This window comes from Pagrus major, chromosome 2 (assembly GCF_040436345.1).
Source record: "Pagrus major chromosome 2, Pma_NU_1.0".
Lineage (NCBI taxonomy): Eukaryota > Metazoa > Chordata > Actinopteri > Spariformes > Sparidae > Pagrus > Pagrus major.
In genome coordinates, this window is record NC_133216.1 from 1,305,588 (window position 1) to 1,324,081 (window position 18,494).

General features: G+C 44.6%; 2 protein-coding genes across 7 annotated transcripts; both read right to left on the reverse strand.

The window, feature by feature from the left end:
- Positions 1-809: 809 nt before the first annotated feature.
- On the reverse strand, positions 810-12,189 carry LOC141014383 (arf-GAP with coiled-coil, ANK repeat and PH domain-containing protein 2). 2 transcript variants are annotated; one of them, XM_073488130.1, is made up of 22 exons: positions 11,688-12,189; positions 11,514-11,571; positions 9,362-9,481; positions 8,879-8,932; positions 8,034-8,092; positions 7,575-7,758; positions 7,345-7,389; positions 6,783-6,878; positions 6,590-6,664; positions 6,056-6,159; positions 5,922-5,973; positions 5,427-5,527; positions 4,753-4,864; positions 4,308-4,504; positions 4,138-4,207; positions 3,886-3,980; positions 3,735-3,811; positions 3,481-3,635; positions 3,170-3,279; positions 2,974-3,084; positions 2,767-2,828; positions 810-2,687 (listed from the first exon to the last, which is right to left on the reverse strand). In XM_073488130.1, the coding sequence occupies exons 1-22, from the start codon at positions 11,738-11,740 to the stop codon at positions 2,527-2,529; spliced, it is 2,151 nt and encodes a 716-aa protein (XP_073344231.1). In that variant the 5' UTR covers positions 11,741-12,189; the 3' UTR covers positions 810-2,526. The 2 variants fall into 2 exon arrangements, with proteins under 2 accessions (XP_073344231.1, XP_073344240.1); XM_073488139.1 differs by lacking the exon at positions 11,514-11,571 and having other exon boundaries at positions 2,218-2,687; positions 11,688-11,752.
- Positions 12,190-12,787: 598 nt separating this feature from the next.
- Positions 12,788-18,453, reverse strand: ilkap (integrin-linked kinase-associated serine/threonine phosphatase). 5 transcript variants are annotated; one of them, XM_073480866.1, is made up of 10 exons: positions 18,168-18,453; positions 16,487-16,684; positions 16,260-16,377; positions 16,075-16,181; positions 14,682-14,775; positions 14,166-14,253; positions 13,933-14,069; positions 13,676-13,795; positions 13,301-13,382; positions 12,788-13,025 (listed from the first exon to the last, which is right to left on the reverse strand). In XM_073480866.1, exons 1-10 carry the CDS (start codon positions 18,208-18,210, stop codon positions 12,888-12,890), a joined length of 1,125 nt encoding a protein of 374 aa, XP_073336967.1. In that variant the 5' UTR covers positions 18,211-18,453; the 3' UTR covers positions 12,788-12,887. The 5 variants fall into 5 exon arrangements, with proteins under 5 accessions (XP_073336967.1, XP_073336958.1, XP_073336950.1 ...); XM_073480857.1 differs by having other exon boundaries at positions 12,788-13,382; positions 16,496-16,684; XM_073480849.1 differs by having other exon boundaries at positions 12,788-13,382.
- Between the last annotated feature and the right edge of the window lie 41 nt (positions 18,454-18,494).

The following is an 18,494-nucleotide window of genomic DNA, read 5'->3' on the forward strand; positions in this document are numbered from 1 at the left end:
AAGTTCGACTTCCTGGCTGTGAAAATACCTGGATCACCGAGCCGGCTAACTTCCGGTTTAGCGCCCGGCTAACATGAATGAGGATAAAGTAATTTAATGGTGCGGCTCTTCTAGACTTTCCAAATGTTATCGGACCGAAAGGCTCAGATTCTGACAGTGAACCGGGTCATGTCTCAGGGCTGTGACGCTCAGAATAATTTATCCACCGTTTTATAGACGCTTCTTTCCAACGGGTCTGTTGTTGTTTTCTCTTCTGCTAACTGCTTCCGGCGCATTCGTGACGTGGCTCTTGAACTAAGCTAAGTGAACTCCATCGTCTCATCAGCACCAGAACCAGCACCAACACGGAGCCAACTGGGCTCAGAAAAGGTCGTAAACAAGATGAACATCACAATAAATCTGCTCATATTGACAACTGCAGTTCTGGTTCTGGTTCTGGTTCAGTTCTGTGAGCTGCTGATATACAGGAGCAGCTCTACAGTGTTGAAGTTAGGAGACGACGTCACTAACGACACTGTTGGCTGTGTCGTCTTTATAATGACGTCACAGTCTGACGGTTCAAACAGGATCAGTACGTCACCTGTCTCTCTTCAGGAACATCAGATATAAAAACACTGACAGGGAAAAGTTTACTGCAACATCAATAGTTTTACTTTTATTACAGCAGTTAACATGGTCCAAATATGTGGAACCTGTTCTTCATTTCACAGATAATAACACTGAGTATTTTATTGACCGCCGAGCTGTAAAAAAGTCTGTTTTTTATTTCAGAAATGTGGTCACCTTAAAGAACGAGTGTGACACAGCTGGAGTATTCAGTGGTTTATTGAGCAGTAGCATCACATTAGTAACAGTGTGGAATGAAGAAAGCCCTGAAGACTTCCTGCTCCTTCAGTCTGAACTCAGGACAGAAAAGCTTCCAGGACACGTTTTTGAAATGATGCAGGAAGTTTTCAGCCGGTCTGAGGCTCCAAAAATCAATATTATCAATAAATACCTGTCAGTGACAACGTGTTCTGTTGGTCCACTATAGTCTTCATCCATTAAAAATATGTCAACCTCAAACAGTTTTAAGCTCGGCAGCGAGCTGCTCCGTCCAGCTGGAACGTTTCTGTAAAATAAAGTGTCTGAAAACCCGGAGAGATAAAAGTAAACAGCAGCGGCTCCACGTCGAGTCCCTTTCTGAACGCAGCAGAGTAAACGCTTAAAAACACGCCACATTAAATCCTCCAGGTGGATTTATGTGCTCAAATTTAACACATCTAGTGACAGGAAGTGACCTCAGACCTGAGTGTGACATCATCAGTTACTGACCTGAGTTATTCTGTAGTTTTTAAATCTGCGGTTATGAAACAAACACGATGGAGCCTGAACAGGTGTGACAGGTGACCTCCTCCCTTCATGACATCATCACACCTGTTCACAGGTACGAGGGTGTCGTCCTTTGTAACGTCGCTCCGACAGTAACTGAATTCATTTCCTGTTCTGTAGGACTGTTAGCATGCTAACAGCAACTAGCATCACACCAGCGTGTTTACTGTTATCTGGTGCTGAAAGTGTTATTTGATTAAAGGGGTAGTTCGACATTTTAGGAGATACATTTATCACTTCCTTGTGAGATGGAGTCAGGATGTAGTTAGCCTAGCTTAGCATTAAGACTGGAAGTAGAGGGAAACAGCTAGCCTGGCTCTGTCCAACTGATTTGTGAGTTTTCTAATTAATTGATGAGTTGGATTCTGAAGCATTTCTAAAAATGATGTCACGGTTATTTTAAAGGAGCAGTTCACCCCAAATTAAAAAAGACTGGATTCTATTTTTCTGGTGAACTGTTCCTTTAAAGACTAATTAAAAAAATGATTGGAGAAAATAATCTGCAGATTAATTGGTTATAAAATCAGCTGCAGCTCCAGTTCGTAACACGTTTTCCAAACCACAGTAACTGAATTCATTTCCTGTCCTGTAAGATCGTTAGCATGCTAACAACAATTAGCATCACATCAGTGATTACTGTCATCCATTTGATTAAAGGAGTAGTTCAACATTTTAGGAGATACATTTATCACTTCCTTGTTAGATGGAGTCAGGACGCCATTAGCCTAGCTTAGCATTATGACTGGAAGTAGAGGTAAACAGCTAGCCTGGCTCTGTTCAAATATAAATCTACTGACTGATAAGTGAGTTTTCTAATTAACTGATTAATTTTTTTGCTTTTTTCTGACATTTTAAAGGAGCAGTTCACCTCAAAAATAAAAATGACTGAATTCTCGGTGAACTGTACCTTTAAAGACTAATTAAAAAAATGAATGCAGAAAATAATCTGCAGATTAACTGATAATAAAATCAGCTCCGGCTCGTAACACGTTTTCCAACCACAGTAACTGAACATAAAGTAAATGTGTACTTATACTACAGAATATACCACAGTCTGTTATCAGACATCAGCTGTCAGTCGACTGTTTGAAATGTTAAGGTGACCCTTCAGACTGTTGCCATGGTAACACAGTTACATTTACGTCATTCTGACGTCTATTCAACACTGTTCATCACGCCTCCTCCTCCTCCTCTTCCTCCCTCCTCCTCCTCCTCCTCTCCGCCTCGGCTGAACTGCCGTCGGCTGAGCCTCTCAGGGTCGTGTGACGCCATGTCGCTGAAGTCCCTGAAGATGTCCTGAAACGTCTCGTCGTCTCCTGTAGAGACAGCAGGTTAAACATCAGTCCGCAGCTGTTTTTGATATCAGTCGCACTGATACTGGCGACGTGAACTCACCTGCAGCTCCAAACACTCCCTCCGAGTCTCTCATCTCCTCGTTCATCCTCGCCATGCGCAGTCTGAAACATTTCATCAACAATCAGCGACAGGAAGTAGCAGCAGAGCAGAGCAGTAAAGAGGCTAGCTGTTTCCCCCTGATTCCAGTCTTTATGCTAAGCTAGGCTAACACACAGACGTGAGACTGATTGAGACTCGATGACTCACAGTGTGACGATGTCAGCGTTGGCTGTTTCCACAGCGATGGCCAACGGGTCCTGTCCTCTCTCGTCTGCAGCGTACTGATTGGCTCCTCTCTTCAACAGCAGACACACCTGTCTACAACAGCCAATGAGAAGCAGCGGTGATTAACCAGGTGTATTTCAACAAGTCACTGTCTGTGCGTGTGTGTGTGTGTGATTACCCGGTGTGTCCAGCGGTGGCAGCAGCGTGCAGCGCTCCTCGTCCTCTCAGGTCTCGGTGGTTGACGTTCGCTCCGTTCAGCAGCAGGAACTCACAGGCCGACAGCGACCCCTGCAGGCGGGTCAGAGAATTACAACTCAAAGACCTTTTCGAGATTCAATTTATCATCATTTCTTTGTTGTTGTTTACCTGCCAGCTCCCAGCTCAAGAAAACAAAAGACAGACACTAATAAATATGTGAATAAAAAATGTCTCTGAGGCGAGACGTCAACATCACAGTTTCAATTTCAGTATCTCTGTGTGCTCTCGTACCCCGACAGCAGCTCCTATCAGCGCCGTGCGTCCCTCCTCCTCGCCGATGCTCCCGTTCACCTCCGCCCCCTGGGCCAACGCTGCTGCCATGGCAACCAGGTCTCCTGCCAACGCAGCGTGATACAGACGCCGCCCGAGGCCGTCCTTCTCACAACCTGAAACAGAACGAGGGCGCCGTTCAGACCGACCAGTCAGGATGTGTCTCTGGGCTGAACCACGTCTCTGACTTTACTTTTTAGCTTCAGGTGACTTACGAGCTCCATCTGAGCTGCTGCTCTGCACAAATCTCTTCTCCACATATTTCTCTCTGATCCACGTCTCCTTCTCTGCTCTGAGGACAAAAACAAAACGGGAAGTTTCAGTCCGTCATCAAACATTTATTTCATGTTCTGTCCGTAAACTTACCGCACGCTGTCGGCTCTGGGTTTGACTCGTCCTTCCTCTGAACATCTCGCCTCGTAGATCTGGTTCATGACGTTATTTCCAAGCACACACAGCAGCTACACAGACAGAAGAAGGAGAAGAAGGAGAAGAAGGAGAAGAAGAAGGAGAAAAAGAGAATCACTTTCATTTATAATTGAATTCATATTGCAAAACCATAAGTTAATTGACTTTCGTGTGTGTGTGTGTGTGTGTGTGTGTGTGTGTGTGTGTTACCTTCAGCTGTTCAGCCTCCCATGAGTCCAGAGTGAGAGATCTCACCTTGGACAGGTGAACTCCGAGGCTCCTGGAACACGATGATGTCACATCACATTAAACCAATCACATCACACCTGTCATCACACCTATCGATGAGGTAATGGAGTATCACAGGTGTGTTGGGTTACCTGTGTATCCCGGAGCACTCGATGCACATGGTCACTCCCAGGTTGATGGAGGCCCAGCGAGGCTCCTCCTCCCCGCAGTCACAGCACCGGAGGTTCCCGGGGCCCCTGAGGGCCACGGCCAGCGCCGGACGCCTCTGAGCGGGGGGGCCGGGGGAGGAGTCTCCTCCACCACAGAGGGGAGGGGGGAGCTCTTTAGGCTGCAAACAGGAAGCAGGGATTGAGCCACAGTTAGCTTAGCTTAGCATAAAGACTGGAAACAAAGGGAAACAGTTAGCCTGACGCATACTTCATCTCAGAGGGGAACATACACAGTGTACTGACCCAGCAGTTTACACAGTACAGAAACAGTAAGTCCATTAATCAATGAGGTGATTGACAGAAAACTAAGTCTGATTAATAACTGATCAGAACCATGAGGCGGTGCTGACGGTACCAGTGAACCTGCCTGTGTGAGCTGAGGCTCGGCTCTCTCTCTGTAGGCGAGGTCGATGCTGCCCTGCAGAGCGCTGAGCCAGGCCTGCTTCAGCTGCTCCGAGTCCGCCTGCAGAGCACAGCATCTGACACACACACACACACACACACACTCAATTTATGAAAGAAGAAACATTTTATTGATCTAAACATGTCACATTTTACAGATACACTAAACAGTAACCAGTATAGGCGACTTCTTTGTCCCCAGACTCCCTTAACAAATGTGTCAGTTTAGTGAGTTGTTGAGTTGGAGACACTTTATAAACTGTGTGAAACTCTGTCTCTGACTGATTCTGACTTATTTGTTCCTTCTTGTAAATTCAGCAAATGTTCTACATGAACTTCTTTCTGTCTTTGTGTGAAAACATCATGATCAGGTCTGAACAGCCTCGTTCAACACATCAAGATTTCTCAAAAGCCATTTAATCATTTTTTTATATCTTAGTTTGTTGATATTCTACATTTTCTGTGTTGAGACTCAAACCAACAGTGAAAGTGTCACAGCCTTATTTATCTTCGTCCTCTGTGTTATAGAGCTCCATTAAAAACACATCAATCTAAACATGTTCAGTAGGAACCGGTCAGTCCTGACAGACGGGCTGACATGTTGTTGGTTCGGGTCTGAAGATGAGAGTTTAGTCTTACTTCTGAACAGACAGCAGCTCGAAGCAGAACCGCCGGTCGATGCTCTCCAGAGATTTGACAGCACACAGTCTGAGATCCTCAAACAGAACCGTGTTCTCCTCCTGCAGCAGGAACACACACGTCAGTGATCCAACATGTCGTCAGTCACGACGTAAGACAGAACATCCAAACGGTACCAGGACATTAAAATTATAAGCTGTGAGTCGATGAAGAGGTTCATTTTAAAATAAAGAGGTTGAGTTCAACTTTTTCTTTCAGCCTGGTTTTTAAAAATGATCAATAATTATCAGTACAGACCGATCAGTTATGAATAAACAAACAAAAAGATATTCATGATAAATAAAGTCAGCTGGCCCTCTCCGGTTCTGGACCACCAGCTGGCTCAGGAAACAAAAGAACCGGGAAGATTAATTAACCATAAAAATCAATGATTTGTTCCGACGGACTCAAACGCAACATCAGCAGTCAGCACGTCAGAGAAACGCTGAGTCGTACCTTGTGTGACTTCCTGTAGATGAGCTGGTTGTCTCTGATGGAGAACCAGCACCTGAAACAACATCAGGTGTTAAAATGAACACACACACACACACACACACACACACACACACACACAGATGAACTATGTGTACCTCTTCCAGGTTTTGGATTTCCTCCTGGAGCGTTTGAACAGGTAACCCTGGATGATGTCATCACTGTCGGGACACGGGCCGACCATCGGCTCTCCTGAAGCATCCTTAACACACACACACACACACACACACACACACACACTTTGGTTTTTGCTGATGTCACCGTCCTGTAGGACTGAGACAGGATAACGTTTCCCTCTGCTGGAGATTTGTTTTAAAATGTAGAAAACAACTAAAAAGCCCCAAAAAAAAACAAAACAAACAAAAAGCATTATAGTGTTGCAGAATCAGCTGTTAGCACTTCCTGTTAGCAGTGAACCTGTGGACGTACAGACAACTGTCACTGGATCACTGTGAGACTGAAGGAAACTTAAAAACATGATGTTTCTAAGGCAAGTTCTGCACATGTCTTTTGGGGCGATTTCTAAGCTGATTTATGGAGTCATCATCTCCTCCCTCCATGCTGATGACAGGCTAACATCTCCCTCTGTTTCCGATGAGGTCACAGAGATGAAGATGATGAAGAGTCCTCACCCTCTGCTGCACCAGCAGGTGTGTGTTCTCCAGGTCTTTTCTTTTAGCTGCACAGTCGCTGGATAACTGAGACAGCTGAGGACAGAAACACATCACACAGTGAGGTCACAGAGCAGAGATCACTTTCATCGATCGTCAGGATCAGATGAGGTGGATTAACGGCAGAAAGAGGTCAGAGGTCAGAGGTCAGGACCTGGGCTGCCATGGTCTTCATGGTGGGCTCCAGGTCCCTGAGCAGGTCGAAGCCTTGGTGGAAGAAGGTGAACTGAGCGTGGACGAAGGAGAACACCTGGAGACACAGAGCCACACACACATCAGGACTGTGGACAACATGGCCGACAGTTTCACCATGTTCTCATCATCATGCCCTCCGCCTCCAGTCTTTATGCTAAGCTAGGCTAACCACATCTAAACCACACGCTGTATAAATTAAGTGGGCGCAACTCAGCGGTCTGAAAAATGAAGCCAAGAGAAAAAAGCAAGAAAAATACAGCAGAGTTAAACAAGATACAGGAGTTATGACGAGCTGCAGAGTCTAATGCTGGACGTCTAATAAAAGATGGCAGAAGGCAGAAATATGATGAAAAACCAAGGGTGAGTATAACTGTGACTCTGGTTCTGGTTCTGTACTGAACACAATGACATGGGACTGAAATCTATCTCACTTTCAGACACAGAGAATAATGTTGTTCTCTAAATGTTGAACTTCTCCTTTAAACAACGACATCATTAAAGTTAGTAACAGTTGAACTCACTGAGTTTAAGATGTCGACTCTCTGCTGAGTCTTGAACGTGTTGAGCTGAAACAATAAAAGTGTCAGAACGAGTCAGAACACGTCAGAACACGTCAGAACACGTCAGAACACGTCAGAACACATCAGAACACGTCAGAACACGTCAGAACACGTCAGTGTCTGATGCTGAATAAATAGAAACGTGTGCTGGGCCTGCTGATGGCGGCCATGATGGCGGTCTGTGTGTGTACCTGCAGACAGTAGTCCAGGGCGAAGTGTTGGTAACATTTGCGCGTGGCGAGCAGCAGGTGACTCGCACGCTCGGCGTCTGCGGCTTTGTGGCGAGAAACCTGAGCGCTCTTCACCGCCGCCGTCTCCAGATCGTCCCCGATCCGAACAAACTCCCTCCTGGTCTCCAAGAGCTGGGGCAGGAACCTCAGAGACACATCATCATCATCATCATCATCACCGTCATCATCATCATCGTCATTTTCATGACAAGCTTTTCATTGTTTCCTGTCTGTTATCGTCTCTGTTCACTCATGTACATCTTTTTTTCTGTGTCAGAGGTAAAGTGATCGAATGTAACTGAGTACTTAAATACTGTTGGGTACTTTTTACAACACCGCTGATGTATAAATAATTGTGTGTGTGTGTGTGTGTGTGTGTGTGTGTGTGTGTGTGTGTGTGTGTGTGTGTGTTGGACCTACTGTGTGCACAGGTTGGTGAGCTGCTGGCTGATGGCTCTCTGAGTCTGATCGAACAACATCTGAGGACAAAAGACAGACACATGAACACAGGACATCTACAAGTAGCAATGTAAAGGTTCATCAGTTACATCCAGAGGTGAGAAGTAACAAAGTACAAATACTTCATTACTGTCCTTCAGTCCATGTTTCAGGTATCTGTACTGTCCTTCAGTCCATGTTTCAGGTATCTGTCCTGTACCTGAGTGTCTCTGAGACTTTCCCTCTCTACATCTGAACACAAACATCTGAACTTTCTCCTCCTCACAGCTTCAAACAGCCTCGTTACTTTAGTTTGATGCATTTGAGGTGAATTATGGATTATTGTTATTTGGCGTCATCGCACGCCGCCTTCCCAACATCACCAGACTGATGTCGACCTATCAGAGCACATCACGCACGGCAGACGCAGCGAGACGAAACAAAGACGTAAAAGACGTGAACAGACAGAGAGGGAGGCTGGAATGGGGAGAAAAGGCGTGTTAGTGTCTCGTATCTGCAGAGAGTTTCTTATTTTCTCTCTTTGTTGCTGCTCGGGACGCTTTACCAACCCAACATGTGGCTGTTTGACGTCCTGGGAATGAGACTCAACTATCAACTATCTTTGTGGTGCGTTCAGGAACAGCTGGGACAAATCCTGCTGACTCTACCTTTAACTTTAATAGTCTCAGCCTCAGTGAACTCTTCTGACCTTTATTTGACTAGAACAATTAACACAGCAAACAGGATGTGTGTGCGTGTGTGCGTGTCTGTGTGTGTGCGTGTGTGTGTGTGTGCGTGTGTGTGTGTGTGCATGTGTGTGTACTCACAGTGTGGAAGCTGACCATCTCCTGCAGGCCCTGGTTGAACTGGTTCAGACAGTTCTGGAGGAAGGAAGCAGGAAGTGAGTGAGGGACATTTCACAGGAAAACAAAACGCTGAGACGTTCTGACGTCTTTGTCCTCTCTAACTGCAGAGTGTGTGTGCAGCGTTCAGGGGGCGTCGGCGTTTTCATAATCAACCAGCAGACCGACACTGACAGTCTCATTTGTGAGCAAGTTTGTGCTGCTGTCGTCTCTTTAATGACGTTTATCCAAAATGTTCTGGTCCGCAGTGGAAACAAGACGGACGAGCTGACAGTTAAAATAACTTCTATATGATTATTATCAGCATTAGCATTAGCATTATTAGCATTCTTAGCATTAGCATTATTATTAGCATTATTAGCATTCTTAGCATTAGCATTATTATTAGCATTAGTGTTATTCTTAGCATTAGTGTTATTATGAGCATTAGCATCATGTAGCTCTTACGGTAACGACGCTGTCCTTCTTGTTGTACATGGAGAGTTCAGCCAGGCCGGTCAGGAACAGCTGATTGGCTGCACTGTACGCTTGTCCCGCCTCCACCATCTTACCACACAGCTTCATCACCTGATTGGTCAGAGACACAGATCACAGACCAATAAGATCTCAGCAACACGTTTCCTCATTAACAAGAACAGCGTTCATAAGATGGAGCACAAACATGTTTCAGCCACCGGGGGGCAGCAGTACTACAGTACTACAGTACTACAGTACAGCAGTACTACAGTACAGCAGTACCACAATTCAGAAGTACTACAGTACAGCAGTACTATAGTACAGCGGTACTACAGTACTACAGTACAGCAGTACTACAGTACAGCAGTACCACAATTCAGAAGTACTACAGTACAGCAGTACTATAGTACAGCGGTACTACAGTACTACAGTACAGCGGTACTACAGTACTGCAGTACAGCAGTACTACAGTACAGCAGTACAGCAGTACTACAATTCAGAAGTACTACAGTACAGCAGTACGAGCAGAGGAAATACATGTGGCAGCAGTACTTGTAATTAACAGTAATAGTAGCAGCAGTAGCGAGCGGCATTGTTAGTACTAGTAGTAGCAGTAACAGTATTAGTTGCAGTACTGGTATGAGTAGTAGTAGTAACAGCTGTAGGGTGGGTGAAAATGGTAGTCGTAGTAATAGTAGTAGAAGCAGTACAAGTTAGAGTTGTAGTAGTAATACTGAGGCAGTAGTATTTACAGTAGTAAAGTAATAGTAGCAGTGGTGGTGCCAGTATTAGAGTAAGTAGAAGGACTAGTAACTGTAGTACATCATACTATTAGCAGCAGGAGGAGTAGTAGTAGTAGTACTGACAGAAGTAATAAGAGCAGTAGTAGTATTGACAGTAGTAGTATTGACAGTAGTATTGACAGTAGTAATAAGAGCAGTAGTAGTATTGACAGTAGTATTGACAGTAGTAGTATTGACAGTAGTAGTATTGACAGTAGTAGTACTGACAGTAGTAGCAGCAGTAGTAGTATTGACAGTAGTAGTAGTATTGACAGTAGTAGTAGTATTGACAGTAGTAGTACTGACAGTAGTAGCAGCAGTAGTAGTATTGACAGTAGTAGTAGTATTGACAGTAGTAGTAGTATTGACAGTAGTAGTACTGACAGTAGTAGTACTGACAGTAGTAGTATTGACAGTAGTAGTACTGACAGTAGTAGCAGCAGTAGTAGTATTGACAGTAATAGTAGTATTGACAGTAGTAGTACTGACAGTAGTAGTACTGACAGTAGTAGTATTGACAGTAGTAGTATTGACAGTAGTAGTACTGACAGTAGTAGTACTGACAGTAGTAGCAGCAGTAGTAGTATTGACAGTAGTAGTATTGACAGTAGTAGTACTGACAGTAGTAGTACTGACAGTAGTAGTATTGACAGTAGTAGTATTGACAGTAGTAGTACTGACAGTAGTAGCAGCAGTAGTAGTATTGACAGTAGTAGTAGTATTGACAGTAGTAGTAGTATTGACAGTAGTAGTACTGACAGTAGTAGTATTGACAGTAGTAGTACTGACAGTAGTAGTATTGACAGTAGTAGTACTGACAGTAGTAGTGTTGACAGTAGTAGTAGTACTGACAGTAGTAGTATTGACAGTAGTAATAAGAGCAGTAGTAGTATTGACAGTAGTACTGACAGTAGTAGTACTGACAGTAGTAGCAGCAGTAGTACTGACAGTAGTAGTACTGACAGTAGTAGTAGCAGTAGTAGTAGTATTGACAGTAGTAGTATTGACAGTAGTAATAAGAGCAGTAGTAGTATTGACAGTAGTACTGACAGTAGTAGCAGCAGTAGTACTGACAGTAGTAGTACTGACAGTAGTAGTAGCAGTAGTAGTAGTATTGACAGTAGTAGTACTGACAGTAGTAGTATTGACAGTAGTATTGACAGTAGTAGTACTGACAGTAGTAGTAGTACTGACAGTAGTACTGACAGTAGTAGTACTGACAGTAGTAGTATTGACAGTAGTAGTATTGACAGTAGTAGCAGCAGTAGTAGTATTGACAGTAGTAGTAGTACTGACAGTAGTACTGACAGTAGTAGTACTGACAGTAGTACTGACAGTAGTAGTAGCAGTAGTACTTGTACCTTGTCCAGCTGCGCCTCCAGAGCAGAAACATCTGTCTCAAACAGCTCCAGCTTCAGTCTGACAAGTAAATAAAACATCATCAGGACTTCTGCACATGCGCAGTTAGGAAATGATGGTTGTGTGTGTGTGTGTGTGTGTGTGTGTGTGTGTGTGTGTGTGTGGTGTGTTCTCACCTGAAGTCAGGTGAGTCTTTGACACACTCCTCAAAGTCCAGCAGCGAGTCCATGTTGTCTGCCAGCGGTTCTTGTCTTGTTGTCACTGAGTCCGAGTGTTGATAAAGTTTATTGACGCGTCTTCATGCTGCTGTTAGCCTGTTAGCTGTTAGCCTGTTAGCTGTTAGCCTGTTAGCTGTTAGCCTGTTAGCTCAGCAGCAGCAGCGGTACCTCAGCTGCTCGTCTCGTCCCTGCAGCTCCTCTCCGGCTCTGATGATTCATGTCCTCCCTCACATCAGACTCCGTCCACACTCCGGGACACCTGCCGATAACCTTCCTCCACGAGCACGATCGATACTTTCACACACGGCGGATCGATCAGCCTCCATGCACGCGCGCCCGTCTGTCACGCACGCTCCCGCAGTTTGGATAAAACTGTCAATAAACCGGTGTTCGGCGTGTTTTCAGTGTAACAGCTGTGCGTGTGTTCAGTCTGCAGCCCGCTGCTGCTGCTGTTGTTGCTAACCGACGACTTCCGCCAAACATCCGGGTTGGTCGGCTCAGAGCCAATCAGGAGCAACAGCGACACCCCGCGGCCAGGAGTGGTACTGCATGTGGTGACAACAGCACCTTCACCTGTCTGTTTATTTACTTTACCTTTATTTAACCGGGAGTAACGTCTTACTGGGAATATTCTAATATCAAGTACTCTATTACATTAAACTATTACTTTTTAGTAACAAAATATAAAACAAAATGGCCCCTTTGAGATTCATATATTACTGTGTACATAATTATTGATGCATTTATGTTTTTATCACGTTAACGTTGCAGCTGGTGACAGTGGAGCTGATTTTAATTATTTTATATATTTCTGGGTATGTTGTGAATTAAACAATAAGGTCGGATTGATTTTGGATCAATAATCTGAATCTGCAAAGTAACTCCGGATGTCAAATAAATGTAATGTGGAGATGTAGCTGGGTAGAAGTACAATACCTCAAAATTGTGCAGTACATTTTTACATTAACTCAGTACACTTCTCGAGTAAATGTACTTAGTTACTTTCCAAAAGAGTAATGAAGACGCAGACACTCATTAAATCACTTCAACAGCAAAGATAAAGAAAAAAGCTTTTTTATTGGAAAACAGACGAGACAACGAGGAGACGCTCAGATCAGCTGTGTGTGTGTGTGTGTGCGTGCGTGCGTGCGTGTGTGTTCAGGAGCCAATAGAAACCAGGATCACAGTGACGTTGTCGGCACAGCCCCGCCTCACCGCCTCGCTGGCCAGCTGCTGGCAGGCGGCTTCAAACCTCAGCTCCTGGTCCGACAGCCCCGGCCTCGGCTCCACGCCGCCCTGAGGGGGGAGACGGGGGAGGGACAGGGAGGAGAGACGGGGGAGGGACAGGGAGGAGAGACGGGGGAGGGACAGGGAGGAGAGACGGGGGAGGGACAGGGAGGAGAGACGGGATACTTGGTCACAAGACGTAATGAAGTGACATCCCAAAAGAATAACTCAGTCACGAGATCAGTCAGACAATCAGAGAGACAGATGCAACTGAAATTAAAGATACGTGAGTTCAGTGAATCAGAGCTGATCGACCATCGTCCTTTAAAAGAAGAGACAGAAACCTGCAGGACGGCGAGGACGAACTTTACAGCTTCATCAGCAGAAAACACTTTGAACAGACCGTCACAGGCCAGGATGATGAACCTGCAGAGAGACAGACAGGACGAGACGAACGTCAGCAGCAGGAAACGGTCGGACACGTAACGTACAGGTGCTGCGGGGAGGCCAGGCTAGCTGTTTCCACCTGTTTCCAGTCTTTATGCTAAGCTACGCTAACGGCTAACGGCTGCAGCTTCATATTTCCTGTACTGACGAGGGAGAGGAATCAATCTGAACGTCTGAGCCTCAGAAAGAAAGAGAAGAAGAAGAAGAAGAAATGGATCTCTGGTCAGCTGTTGACCAATCACAGCAGGGACCGTCTGTGGTTCTGTTCTTGCCTGTCATTGGCTGTGAGCTGACACCTCCTCAGGTCGGGCGTTGAAATGACGCCGCAGCGTTTGTACTGACCGTCTCCGATGGAGCGAGACACCTCGAGGACACCCAGCACCCTGCCGTCCCTGAAACACACACACACACACACACACACACACACACACACACACACACACACACACACACACACACGATGATACTGACAGAGGAACACGTGTTGCTCAGATGTTTGATGGTGTTGGCTGGAGGAGTGTTTGTGTACCTGACGGTGCCTCCTGCTCTCTGGATCCTCATCCTCTCCTCGTAGATGGTCGGGTTGTGTTCTTTACTGAGCGCCAGCGTCACCGCCCTCCTCTGACCGTCTGCTCCTCCCGCCACCTCCATCCGACACAACACCGCCTGGAGACACACACCAACTCTGATTCAACATGTCTGCTGCGGTCTGACAGCTGACGTGATGTGTTATTCTGGTGAAATCAATGACTCCCAGCGTACCCTGCTGTCTCCCAGATTGGCCACGTACACCATGTCGTCCACCACCAGCAGGCAGGTGGCCGTCGAGCCGTCCTTCCACGCTGGCTTCCTGTTCCACATCACAGAGACAGATGAGACTGAGGCTGCAGGAAACAGTTAGTCAGCCGAAATACAAAAAAACATGAAGAAGAACAACGACAACAAACATCCAGAAGGTCAACAGGAAGTGTTTTGTCACCGTGGATTCAGCTCATTAGACTGTGAGCTTCCCTTCAGTCATGTTTGTCTGTTCAAAGTGTGCCGAATTATCAATGAGCACTTCCTGTTTCAGTGGACTCGTGGATGCACAGACAACTTTCATATTAATACTGTGATACTGAAGAAAACTTAAAACATGAAGATGCTCAGGGGAGTTCTGCACGTTTAATAATCATCCTTCTCTCTTTGAGTCATGAGTTAAACTGTGGACGTTCATTCATGAAGACAATCTGAGATAATCCCGTCCTGTCACACTGTCTCGCTCTCTGCTCGTCTTACTGGCTGGAAGCTTTCTTCAGAAACTCTTCATCCGTCTGGCGGAAAGTGTCCAGGAGACATTTCTTTATCAGCTTGTCCAAATTCTCTGTTTCTCCTGAAAGAGACGAAACAACGTGATCATGACGGAGGCAGCGACGATAAAGCTTTATATTAAGTTATGAGGTGATCAGTCCATTCAATAGGAGCATTATTGAGACTGCGTTAGTGTTAATAACATAATAAACACTATTATTATTAGATAAGACATAAACTCATGGGAAACTTGTAAACAGTTTACAGACACTTAAGAACATTTATAAAAGTGTCTTTTAATTGTTTATATCAACATTACACACATTTGTTGAGTTTAATTAACTTAATGTCATTTATAACCTTCACTGAGTGTTTGTTGTTGCTTTATTAAGATTAATGCAAACTTTATTATGTATTTATTAACAGTCAACGAAGCCAAAACAAAACCATATTAAGATTTATACATTCTAACAAGACTAATAAAGTCTTTTAAAGATGATATTTTTAGCTGCAAAAAACATCATTAACTGTTAATAAGTGCACATTTAAATCATTATAAATGAATAATAAAGTCTGTATTCATCTCTGAGGTGAAAAGTAACAAAGTACAAATACTTCATGACTGTACTTCAGTACATGTTTCAGGTATCTGTACTGTACTAATACTGTACTCCACTGATGAAACAACAACAAGCTCAGTGAAGGTTCGTTTAAACTCATTAAATGTGTTTGTAATAATTTTATAAACAACTATCAGACACTGTTAATTAAAAGTGTTTATAAATGCCTTATAATCTAATAAAACATGTTTATTTTGCTCTATTAACACTAAAACAGTCGTATTAATACATACAAAGCTTTACTCATTACGGCAACAGAGAATATAAAGCGTTACCGGGGCGACGCCTTTCAAATCTATCTCGATATTAACATGGATGTTGATCCAATATTGATACGTATCAATATGTATCTCCAGACAACAAACCAATCAAAAACATCTAAATATACTAATCAATACGTTAATAAATGAACTGTTGCATCACATTTAACAAAACTCTTCAATCGTCTAAAGTGAAACTAGAAGAGATTCGTTTCAGTGGCGTTTAATCACAAAGTGCTCGAAATCACTGAGTTAAGACAAGATCAGATAAAATGTTATTAACCCAGAGGAGGTTCTGGTGCCGGACGTGATCATGACCACAGTAACGCAGTGTAACAAGTGTAAAAGGTGGACATCAGGTCCAGACACTGAAGAGTCAACCAGAATAAAGCCTGAATGTAAAAGGTTGAATGAACGTCAGCATGTGAGGTAACACGAGATAATATCACACCTGGTGTCAGGCGGCTGTCACAGTTACACAGACTGTCCCTTTAAACTCACCGCTCGGGAACTTCTTGGCCAGACTGTGGTGAAGATTCTCTGCAGCGAATCGAGACGCTCGAGCTCCTCCGTGACCGTCGAACACGGCGAAGTACGAGACACGAGACCTGCGGGACAGAGGGGACACATCAGAGAGACGCACCGGCCGTCACCCCTGAGGACTTCCTGTCGGTCGGAGGTCTTACACTCGTCCCGGCAGAGCGGACAGACAGCCGCTCATGTCCGGCAGCAGCACGTGAGCGTCCTGCATCTCCTCCCGCTCGCCACGCCTCGCCGCCACGAAGCCTCTCAGCGCCGGGACACCTGAAACACAAGACACCCGTCAGCGTCCTCAGTCTGCATCTCCAACGCCAGAGTCCATCTTTAATCAGAGGGAAGAAGAAACAAACATTGTGGTGGAAGAGCTGAAAACCTTCTTTACAAACTTTCTTGATCTCCCCCCGCTCCTCCTCCTCTGCATCTCTTTTATCAGTGTGACCGTCCTCATCCTCATCTTCGTCTTCTCTCTTTCGTTTGAATCTTTTCTCCTCCTCCTCCTCCTCCTCCTCCTCCTCCCCTTCTTCTTCTTCTTCTTCTCTGGTGGACTGTGGTCGAGCTGCTGACACTGGAGCTGTGAGAGAAGGAAAGGACAGTTTATTTGTAAAGCACAATTCAGACACAACTCAAAGTGCTTCACAGGCATAACGTTACAATAAAGACATTAAAAACAAGGAGGAAGACATCAAGAAACATAAAATATAGAAGTCTGTGCTCTTCTACAGTCTCTATTTTTATTCCTGTTTTAGTTTTATGAACCAAACTATAACCTGCTCTTGTAGTTTTCCTCACAGATCTGCAGTTTGAGCTCTGTGGCTCTGAAACAACCAACCCGAACAGTTACGCTCAAACAGAGAAAGAAATATATTCACATGTAACATTTGCCGAATGAACAAGAAAGTAGTAAATAATGTGTCGTATACAGCGCTTTTAATTATTTCTCCACTTTGAAGAAGAAGCTAATATTAGTTACACAAAGACAGAAAGAAGTTCATGTAGAACATTTGCTGAATTAAACAGGAAAAACAGAAAAACTGACACTTTTTACAAGGAAAGAAACGTCTTAATGTTTTATATTTAATGCCGAATGAACAAGAAGGCACCAATGATTTAAACTTTGTCGTAGTTGCTTCACAAAGTGTGTTAAGTTTCTCCTCGTGATGCAAACACTCTTAAAATCACACAATTTGTAAGGGAGTCTGGTTACTGCTGCTACTTGTGCCTTCACTTCATTACGTGGTCCATGTCCGTGACTTTCACACACACACACACACACACACACACACACACACACACAGCAGAGCACTTCTTGTAATAAAGGTGTAAAATAGATAGAAACAGTTATTTCATTCACAGATGATAAGACGAGACAACACAAACCTCAGAGACAGACTGACACGGTCAGTGTGGTCAGGTGAGTGTTCCCTCTGGAAAACATGGTTTTTAATCCATTTATATAATTAATGTAAAAAATACTCATTACACTGAAAAATGTATCACTTGTTATTAAGTGTTTAACTTGTTAATGCATCAGTACGTGATAATAAACTGCTGGTGTTTGAGTCAATAGAAAAAAAGGTGACTATACATGAATCCTATTGAAAAAAATGCTGATTTATCATAAAAACATTAATAAAAAATATGACGGGGATTAAAATCCAATGATAAGAGGTGAGTCTCATTCAAACGGTACCGGGAGACATTTCGGCACTGGTTCTGAGTCAGTGGGTCACATGACCTGGAAGATATTTTTAAAAAAAAGGTGATTATACCTGAAACCTAATGAAAAGAAATGCTGATTTTTCATTAACACGTGGATATAAAATAGAATAAAGAGTAAAATCCAATGAAAACAGGTGAGTCTCGTTCAGCCGGTACATGAAGGTGTGTGTCGGACAGGTACCGACCCAGCAGGTGTCTCTGCACTCAGCTAATGTCCCGGTCCAAGCACCTTGTCCCGGTTCTCTGGCTCCATCACGTCCGTTACAGGACCGTCGGTACCGGAGCATTCAACACCGCTGTCATTAAAGTCTAAATGTCCCCTCATCACGACTCACCGGGGTTCTGTGTGGGTTCTGGCAGGTCGTCAAACAGATCCATTCCGCTGTGTTCGCTCAGGTGCTAGCTAACGAGCTAGCTCACCTAGCCGCAGCCGCCGGGTCCGGTTCGGTGTCCGCGTGCCGTCCAGTCACCGGCGGGTCACAGTGTCTCAGATGTCTCCTGCAGACGGTCCAAACGGTTCCGACAGTCTGATGTTCAGCACCTTCATTGACCCGGGAGGCACAAACGCGGACCGTCAGCGGCAGCATGAAGCGCGAAGACCCGCTTAGCTTCGCTGCTAGCATCAAGCTAGCCACACAACCGGAAACACAACTTCCGGCCGC